The 9,549-nt window shown below is 59.0% G+C and overlaps 1 protein-coding gene across 3 annotated transcripts; it reads right to left on the bottom strand.

The window, feature by feature from the left end:
- Nucleotides 1-609: 609 nt before the first annotated feature.
- Nucleotides 610-9,227, bottom strand: OCEL1 (occludin/ELL domain containing 1). 3 transcript variants are annotated; one of them, XM_074939313.1, is made up of 7 exons: nt 9,090-9,227; nt 6,723-6,911; nt 5,142-6,357; nt 3,758-3,951; nt 3,151-3,322; nt 2,025-2,075; nt 610-1,139 (listed from the first exon to the last, which is right to left on the bottom strand). In XM_074939313.1, exons 3-7 carry the CDS (start codon nt 6,267-6,269, stop codon nt 1,020-1,022), a joined length of 1,665 nt encoding a protein of 554 aa, XP_074795414.1. In that variant the 5' UTR covers nt 6,270-6,357; nt 6,723-6,911; nt 9,090-9,227; the 3' UTR covers nt 610-1,019. The 3 variants fall into 3 exon arrangements, with proteins under 3 accessions (XP_074795414.1, XP_074795415.1, XP_074795416.1); XM_074939314.1 differs by having other exon boundaries at nt 6,754-6,911; XM_074939315.1 differs by lacking the exon at nt 6,723-6,911.
- Nucleotides 9,228-9,549: the final 322 nt, after the last annotated feature.

The raw sequence follows: 9,549 nt of genomic DNA, 5'->3' as shown, positions 1-9,549 counted from the left end.
GGGCAGGGCAGATCCTGCTGGCTACAGGGATTTCACACACGGGCCACCAGGTGTATTTTATTCACTGGGGAAGCCGTCGCTCCTTAGAGACAGTTACAGGCACCCCCCAAAGCTCAGTTTTTGCTGCACAGATGAATGCTGCCCCCCTCCTCCGATGGCTGCTTTGCAGACAGAGTAAGGGAGGGTGGCGATGAAGTCATGCACGTAAGAGGCAATCTCCGGCCTGGCTCCCAGGGCTCCAGCCAGGGACCACGTTACAGGAGTCAGGGTCCCAATCCTGCTCCCGCTGAAGTCAATGACCTGATTCAGACCAGTGCAAGTCCACTGTCCTCAGTGCCATGACTCCCAAGTTTACACCAGCATGAAGTGAGCACAGATCCAGGCCCGGGGGCGTTTTATCCTCCCATCACAACAGCTCTCTTCAGCCAGAAGCTTTGTCCAGTTTCACAGCTTCTCCCCAGGGTCCACCTGGAGGATGGGTCTGGCTGCTGCTGGCTGGAGCAGATGCACGGTGCACCTGGTTACCTATCCCCGTGAGCAGGAGCGATGCGCCTCTCCCCACCCCGCCTGAGGCCCCACTCCTCCCACCCCCAGCTTCGGTCCCACCTGGAGAGTGCACATCAGCACTGCTGGTTCCCAGCCCCAGCCGGTGAGGGGGCAGCACGGGGCAGGGATGGTACCTGACCCACATGTGACCCAGCTGGGATGTGTGTGATGCACAGGAGGCCACAAGACACAAGCACCCCCATAGGTGCTGGAACTAGGGGTGCGGCCGCACCCCCTGGCTGGGAATGGTTTCCATTATAGACAGGGTTTACAGTTTGGTTCAATGGCTCTCAGCATCCCCACTATAAAAATTGTTCGAGCCCCCCTGAGCGCCCCCCAGTGTCCTGTATCCTGCTCTCTTTCAGGCTGAGATCTCCCAGACATCAGCAAGCCCCAGAGTAAATCAGGGCTGGCGGCTAGGGTGTTGGGGACCAGCCCAGGGGTGGTATGGTGCCACCCCGCAAGTGCCAGGCTCAGAAGTACATGGAGCCCTCCTTGGCCATCCGGTCGTACTCCTGGATCTGCGCTTTGATGTGCGTGAGCTTCTTCTTCAGGTAGTCACAGCGCTCCTGTTTCTCCAGGAAGGTGGGGTCCTGCAGGGATGGGGAATGGGTCCTTTGTCAGCATCACCACTGCTGGATCTGGACTTCACCCCCCTATCCGCTGCCTGCGGGCATTCACAAAACAATGACCAGAGACCGAACTGGGGAACAAGGTCTCCAAAAGGATCCGGGATTTGCTCCACGCTCCCGACCCTGCGGAGAGCTGCATCCCTGCTGGCACCGACCGGGCTCCGAACAGCTCTTGAGCCAAGCGGAGAAGCAGGGAGCGCTTCCACCTGGGGACGTTCCTTTGTATGGGGCCTGAGCCCTCAGCTGGGAAGGCCAGAGCCGTTGTGGCAGCCCTGTTGTGAGCAGCCCCAGGCAGGCCAGGATTGAGAGACGGCACAAAACCACGTCAGCCAGTCTGGGGACCCCAAGAGAATCACAGGTTCTATCTGCATCCAGCAGCCTCCATAGAGAATCCCCAGTAGAGTCATTTGAACCCAGTCTGGCTCTTCCGTACCACAGGGGCTCCACAGCCACACGCGTGGGAATGCCCAAGACCCCCCGGTTGGCCAGAGGGGCCCTGCTCGTTTGGGAGAATTCTTTAGCCAGAGATGCCCCAAGCACCGTTCAAATGGGGACACGGGCTGGAGAGCCTCAGGGCAGGTCTGTACAGCTATTGGGATGTGACTAGCTCATGCGGACACACCCAAGCTGGCTTGAATCCAGCTAGCTCGGCCATCGGGGCAGGGAGGTTGTGCTGCCACGGCGTCACTGGGACCCGAGCTAGCTCAGATATGTCCGCACACTGCAATCGCACCCTGTGATGGGGCGAGCTCCAGGGTGTGCAGCGTCCCCTCTGAGTCGGTCTGCCTACTAGCCTCCGCCCCTTGGCTTGTCCAGTGCAAGTCCAGCACCATGCCCCTAACTCACCCTCTTTTTCTTCTTGTACTCCTTCCAGATGTTGGAGACCCGGCTCTGTTCCTGCGGAGCACAAAGCAGTGGGTGAGGGGGCCTGGCCGAGCTGTGCCGGACAGGAGCAGGGAGCAGCCCCAGCAAGCCTGGGTCATCAGCAGAGCTGGCGGGAGCGGAAATTTGGCCAGAAAATTTGGAAACATTTTTCTGTTCGGAATTGGCACCTTTCGATTCTGGTGAATCAGCGTTTTCCGACAGGAGACTGCGCCCCTGGAATGCTGTGGCCAGCTCCAGGAATTAGCTGCTAACCAGCCAGCCAGGGACCCCACCAACACCCTGGGAATAGAGGGGGGAAATTAACCCCCCTTCAGCTGGGCGTCTGGCAGGGTAACTGTGACAAGGGCCCGGCTGGGAAATGCTGCTGCTCTTTTGATCTGCCAGCTGGGCTCTCAGATCCCGGAAAACCAGGAACTGCCCCTGAACAATCCTCTGTGTCTTAGGGTAGCTCTGAAGACAGCGGGTGGTAAATAACCAGAACTGCAAAGCCTGGAGTTGGCTTGGATCCCAGCAGATGACCAGCTTCCCCTTTCCTCAATCAGCCCTGGGCGTCTGCTCCGAGTATTAATGAAACCAGCAGGAGCCGTGTCGGTTCATGGGCCACAAGGGTTTGACTTGAACTGGCTTCCTCAAGGAAGCCCCAGCGGAACCCGAAGCACAAAGCTCAGTCCCGCCAGTCCAAGGAAAATTTCCGGACAGCTTTGTCACAAGAGCGACAGCGGCTCCTTTCTTGTTCCTGGGGGCTCAGTCGACCCTCTGATGCGTCTAGCCTCACGCTGGTACCAGTCTATGGCTTAGGCCACATTGTTCTACCTGCTTCTGCTCCTGGTGGGTTCCCTACCTGTCTCCAGCCCTGGGCCTCTTTGCCAACACTGCGAGAAAGGGGCCGACCAATTCCAGTGGGTTTTTTGTGGCTTGTTCCTGTCCCAGTAGAAAATCAACTGAGACCCGTCAATTCATTCCACCAAACATTCCTCACTGCTGAGTCAGGCAGGATAGGAAGCGGACCCCTAGCGGTGGAGAAGTCCCACAACCCAACCCCGGCTCCGACCTGCCCGTGCCGTGCCCCCTCTGGTTAGCAACTGACCTTCCTGCTGGGCGTGAGACGCGGCAGCCGGCTCATCATGGCATCCAACTCCTTGAACTTCTGCAGCGCCGCATGGACCTCGTGGTAGAGCTCCTTGTACTCGCCGTACTGGTCGTTGAAGACGGCCTTGTACTTCTCTCTCTCCTCAGGGCAGCAGATCCCCGGGTATTTCCTACCCAGCCCCAAGAGACTCTGTGATAGGTGGGGGGTGGAGCTGGCAAGGGATGGATCCGCGAATGGTGGGAAAATGTTAACCCGTGGGGCAGGAGGAAATGAGGGACTTCTTAGGAAGGAAGATACCTGCAGACCTAGGTGGGTGCTCAGACATCATGTGTATTATCATTGTATCTAGAGGCAGTGACTTGCTCAAGGTCACCCGGAGAGCCCGTGACAGAGGCAGGCATTGAACCCAGGTCACCTGGGTCCCAGGCCAGAGCCTCAGTTGCCGGGATGGAGAGTGACGCAGAAACCCAGTGCTGCCGTCTCAGCCCCCCCCCCCACACTCCTGCTAATGACCGTGCTAAACTCACCAGCGCATAGCCCTGAGCCAGCCTTCACCTGCTCCCGCGGCCGGAGACATGGATGGGGCGGGCGGGTCGTTACTTACACAACATAGTCGGGGACGATGTGCGGCTTCGGGGTGTGCCCCGTTGGGATGGAGCAACTCAAGGCCCCCAACTCCTCTCCCTTCTCGGAGAACGCCAGCTGTTTGGTGACCTTCCCGGGGAGGCTCCCGGACGGCATCACCTCATCCTGGAAGACGATCCGCTTGGGTCTGGCTTGCAGGAGGACGGGGTTGTGCTTAAAGAGACAGAGGGGAGTGAGGTTCAGCAGCAAAGCGGCAACCCACATGGGCCTCAAAGAGTGAACTCCTAGAGCCTGGGTTAACACGCCAGACCCCATAGCCCACCTCCTCAAGAGCAGCCTCCCATCTCTAGGCATGGCCTAGCCACTGGAGGGAGACCCTGCCTAGGAAGGGTTAGGCAAGCCCCAACCCCTCAGCCCCATGCAAAGGGCGAGGGCACAAAGGGGGTGTCTGCGCTGCAGGCAGGGGGTGTGATTGCAGCTCCTGTAGATACGGAGATCAGCGTTAGCTGGGTAACAATAGCAGGGAAGCTGCGGCAGCATGACCAGGACCCTGGGTAGGGACCTGAGCTGGCTTTGATGTACTCCAGTGTGCTACGTCTGCAGGAGTGGCAGTCACGCACGTCCCGACGGCCGAGCAGAAATACCCGGAGAGAGGGAGGCTCCTGCCGCACAGAGCCAGCGAGCTGCCAGCCGCCAGTCTGAGTGACGGCCGTCTCTGACGCAGCGGGGGCTGGAGATGGATGGATGCTCCAGAAGGAGGATTCGTGCATCTTTGGAAGGCTCCGGTTCGTGGGTCCCCCGCATGGAACCATTTCCTGTTCCTAAGGAGTTAATCCCCCAGCCCTCAGTATAACCATCACTGTCTCCAGCTCGGGGTTTGCCCCGACCCTTGTAGGACTCTCTGCCACAGCCTCACCCCACACAATGCAACCGTGCATGGGGCTGGGGGCGTAGGGCTAGGTTACTCACAGCCCTGGCGCCCTTTTATACCAGCTAGCCAGGCACGAGCCCCCCGGGGGAGCTCCCCAGCACAAGGAACCCCCTGGCGGGCCTGGGGGGAGGGGGGAGCTGTGGGCAGGCTGGAGGGAGGGAGGGAGGGGGCGTGTCAAAAGTAGAAGGGGGTGTGGCTTAGGCGGGCCTGCATTCTGCCTCCCTGCAATGCCCCATAAGGGCCTTTGAAGCATGGGTGGTGAAACAGGGCACCCGTGGCTTAAGCTAGGGGCCACACCGGCCCCTGTAGCCCTGAAACAGAGGTACCCAGTGCCTCCCCTCTGCCCCTGCCTGGGGCGAATCCTTCCCAGAGCCAAGAGAAGGCGCTGGGCCCCGGGGGCAGGGAAGGGGGCAGAAGCGCTAGGAAGCGGCCTCCTCCTGCTCCGGGGCAGGCGTCCCTGGGGAGGACTCACTAGCGCTTCAAAGGCCTCCCGCTGCTTCCTCGCCATCTCATGCCTCCACATCTTCAGACACACCAGCGCCCCGGCCAGGTAGAGCAGGGTGGTGATGAAGAGGAAGGCGATCGCCGCCACCTGGCCCCCTTCCACCCGGCAGAAGGCAGCTAGGAGCGGGTTGCTGGCGAACAAGGAGTAGCACAGGCCGCCACGGTTCACGTCGTTGACGTAGGCGATGGCCGCCCCCATGTAGAGGAGGAACATGATGATGTTGAGGGCGAACTCCGTCAGGGGCCACCAGTGGGAGTCTAGGAGGATGGTCCTATAGTACATGGTGACCCCCAGCCCCAAGAGGATCACTGTCACCAGCCACGCCAGGCTGGCCACCACCAGCACAAAGGGGGTCATGGGGCCGTAATAATTGTACCCGTAGCCCCCCCCGAAGAGGCCGTCCGACAGCAGGTTCCCGCCGTACAGGTTTTGCCACTGGTAGTCCTTCTGGATGTAGGCGCAGACGCAGGCAAAGACCATGCCGCCAAAGAGCAGCTCCAGCCCGGCCATCAGCCTGAGCAGGCCTGGCCAGGACTTCATGTAGGAGTACTTGAGGTTGTAGGCCTCCAGCTTCTCCTCATAGCTCGGCAAGGCGGGTTGGCCCTGCTGGCTCTTGGGGGGAGACATCTCTGTCTCCTGGTTACACTCAGAGGGGCTGGACCACGAGGGTTCCTGGAAACCGCTGCTGGAGCTGCCATCGCGGGCTGGCCTGCGGCGATCTAACAACGGACTTACGGGTGGGGAGCTCTGGGCAGCGGCGTAGGCCAGCGGCAGGAACGGCTCGGGCTCTCGCCTCCATCTTTGGAAAAAGTTCTTCCACGACGGCGGGATAAAACGCCTGACGGGCTTCAAGTGAGAGGCCTCTTGGTTCTCTGAGCTGCGGGGGACGTCCCCGACGGGTGGCTGGGCGGGCAGGGGAGGCTCACGGGTGGAGGAATCGAAAGAGTCAGACAAGTCGCTCTTGCCAGGGTAGGACCTGCCGGATGCCCTGATCCAGGCTGGCGAGGGCCACATTTGCCGGGAGGAGTTTAGCGGGTCTCCGTCTGACACCACGATGGGCTGCCTCTTCTCCCTGGAGGAGGAGGAGTTCGCCATGTCCAAGGAGTCATAGCATTTCAGTCCCTAGTCTCATCAGCACCGCTGGGACCGAGGGGAGCTCCCCTCTCTCCGATCTGGCCAGGCTCTGTTGGAGCGGGAAGGAAGAAACAGGGCCAGGTTAACGCTGAGGTTCATAGGCTCTTTGCTACAAGCCCATTCGTTTATTCATTACATCAGCAAATAAAATTCCCTTGGTGAGAGTTGGCACCCTGCTCTCTCATCCCACTCTCCATTCCCGAGCACCTGCAGCTCCCATTGACTTCAGCTGCAGTGGCCTCCTGGCCCTATGACGGGCAGTGTGGTCTAGTGGCCAGGAGACCTGTGTTCTTGTCCCAGGCCTGCCCATGGACCTTGGGTAAGTCACTGCCTATCTGTGTGTTTCGTTAGCCTCCTCTTGTCTGGTTAGACTGAGCCCTTCAAGGCAGGGACTGTCTCATACTGGGTACGTACAGCGCAACGGGGCCATGGTCTTGGTGTGCACCTTGGAGTGATACTGCAGGTGTTCCAGAGCAGGGCTTAGAACCCAGCAACGCCTGCGCTCGGACCACGAATCCCTCTCCTAGAGCGTTGCCTTGGGCCTGCGGCTCGTTCCCCGTCGGTCGCTGCTGATTGATAAATGGTCAGCACCAAGGGAACAATCTGAACATAAAGAACATAAGAATGGCCAGGCTGGGTCAGAGCAAAGGTCCATCTAGCCCAGTCCCTGTCTTCCAACAGTGGCCAATGCCAGGTGCCCCAGAGGGAATGAACAGAACAGGGAATCATCAAGTGATCCATCCCCTGTGGCCCATTCCCAGCTTCTGGCACACAAAGGCTAGGGACACCATCCCTGCCCAGCCTGGCTGATTTCCTTGAGGTCCATCAATGGCTCTTATCTAGTTCTTTTTTCATTGGCTTATGGTGACGTCACCGCCACGCTTACACTCCAATTCTTCCCCATCTGTAGGAATCAGCAGGGTTACGAGCCCCTTCAGCTCTGGTGCATTCCAGGCCCCTGGGCACCCACCCCATTAATACCACTCAAGGCTGGGCTATAATGGGGCAGCCTGTCAGGCCTTAGTGTTGAATATAGAGAGAATTTCTTGGCTGTTTGGGATTGTTCTCAGCTCATCGCCCAAACTTCAGGGGCCGCACAATCTCTGTTGGACGTGAAAAGCAATTAGAGTGGCTCTGGGCTGGCACAGCCAGCTTCCTCCAGGGCCTTCTTCCCATGCAAACAGGCACGATGACAAGCGGCTTTCATTGGCCATTTTGCTGCTCACCTGACACCGCCGAGCGCATTGGGTTCAGAAATAACAGCAGCAGCTAACAAAAGAAAGGCCTCCACGTCTAAGGAGAGTCCCCTCCCCTCCTCCAGGCTGCTTGGTCTTTTTCATTTCTCACTCCCCTTGGGCACCTGGCTCAGTAGCACCGCCTTATAACCTGGGTTCTACTCAGGGACGTCCTCTGCTGCTTCTGGGGTGGGGATGTGGCTTTCCCCTTTGCACCAGAGCAGCCACCCAGGCAAGGTGGGGTCCACAGAACCACGTTTACTAACGAGACACGACACGCAAGGACTAATTACATCACACTGCCAGCCTGGCTGCCTTCTAAAACACGGTGAGCACCACCAGCTGGCTCACGGACGAGTTAAAGGGATACGACCCTCTGCACTCACCTGACTAATGCCACTTGCAGTGCAGGGCTCACATCACGGGGGTGCCGATCAGCACCCCATGGAAAAAGACACTAAAGTCACATTCAATTGAAGTTAATGCGTGCGTGTGAAATCCAGAGGGAACACGCCTTTGACCGGGTTTGGGGATTGACTTGGGGGATCTAACAGCGTGAGCACCTGCTTCTTGAGCCAAAGGACTGGTCCATCTGCCCAGGGAGACTTTGTTCATCCAGAGGGCCACAGCGAGACTGAGCCCAGAAGAAGTTTGGAGCTCCTGTTTTCTATCTCTAGAGGGCCTGGGGGCGTTCACACAGGGGCTGGCTGGAAAACAGAGATTCTTGGGTTTTCTTCCAGATCCGAAAAAAACCACAAGAGCTTTGGAAATTTCATCCACCGCCACATACATGAGAATGAATGAGACACCCTCCCTCCACCTCCAGAATAGCCCAGTGGCCCAGGCACTCACACGGGTGAGCCAGCTTCAAGTCCCCATCCTGCCTGATTTGGAGCAAGGACTTGAGCGTCCTACTCTGTCATCCCAGGCGAGCCCCAGCCCCTTGGCTGTCCCAGACCTGAGACGCCTTCCTGATGAACGGGCCGTCCGAACCAACGCCTTCCCACCTGACGTCTCTGGCTTGATGAATTGGCATTTTCAAGTAGAAAAAACCATTTCATTGAAAAATTCCCACTCGGCCCTAACTAGCCGGGATCTCATCGGTTTGTCTAGGCAAAGCCAGCCACAGCTGAGCTGCCACCCTGCCTTACCCTGGAGCACACAAAATCCAGCAGAGAGCCGCACCCCCCCTCCGACTGGGGGCTCGGCTCCCTGGGGATTCTTGCACGGATGTGGTTGTGCTGTACCAGCGGAGAGCAGGGCTTGTGCCCGTGGGACCGACCCTGGCCACACCACGGCAGGCCCCACATTACACGCCCGGGGCCCACTTCTGCTTCCAGCGCAAATCAGCAGCCGTGGCGCTGCGGTCAGCAGAGTCGGACCGGGTGATGCCGTTGGGAGCCAGGGCAGGCCCGGTTTGTAGGATCTGCACCAGCGGGGGGTATCTTGGGCTGCTCCAGCCTTCCCAGCATGGCCGCTAACTGCGCCTACGCTCAAGAAGGGAGGGCCCCCGGGATTTCAAACAGAACACGGCGTGAGCCATTACCTGTCCTTCCCTTGTGGGGCCACAGGCTGCGGGGTACATAGGTTCATGGCTGATCCTCACCCTCCTGCTGTCATCCCGGCAAAGTCGGGGTATTGTGAAGGCGTCTGGCCCAGCTGCTCCCCTTGGTGCGTTCTTAGCCTCCAATGAAAACAGCGAGTTAAACATTAACTGTGCCCAGCCGCCTTGTGTGGCCGGATGATAAGCTCCACCCCTGGGGGGGGAGAGTTCTCATAGAGCGCCCCCACCACTCCACTTCCCTGAAGGCGGGTGGCACTCCGCCCCATGCTTTCCTGCCCATCAGCCAAGCCTTCCTGGTGGCGGGGACGGGGTTACTGCCAGCAAAAATAAAATCTGTGAGAGCTCTGTGCCTGCCAACAGAGATTGTGGGTTCCTATTGACCCCTGATGGCTGGGATGCCAACAGGATTTGAACCCGCCAGCTTCAGCAGCCCAGTACAGAC

This window comes from Natator depressus, chromosome 25 (genome assembly GCF_965152275.1).
Source record: "Natator depressus isolate rNatDep1 chromosome 25, rNatDep2.hap1, whole genome shotgun sequence".
Classification (NCBI taxonomy): Eukaryota; Metazoa; Chordata; order Testudines; family Cheloniidae; genus Natator; species Natator depressus.
The sequence above is the reverse complement of the archived record's forward strand: the minus strand, read 5'-3'. Positions and strand labels throughout refer to the sequence as shown.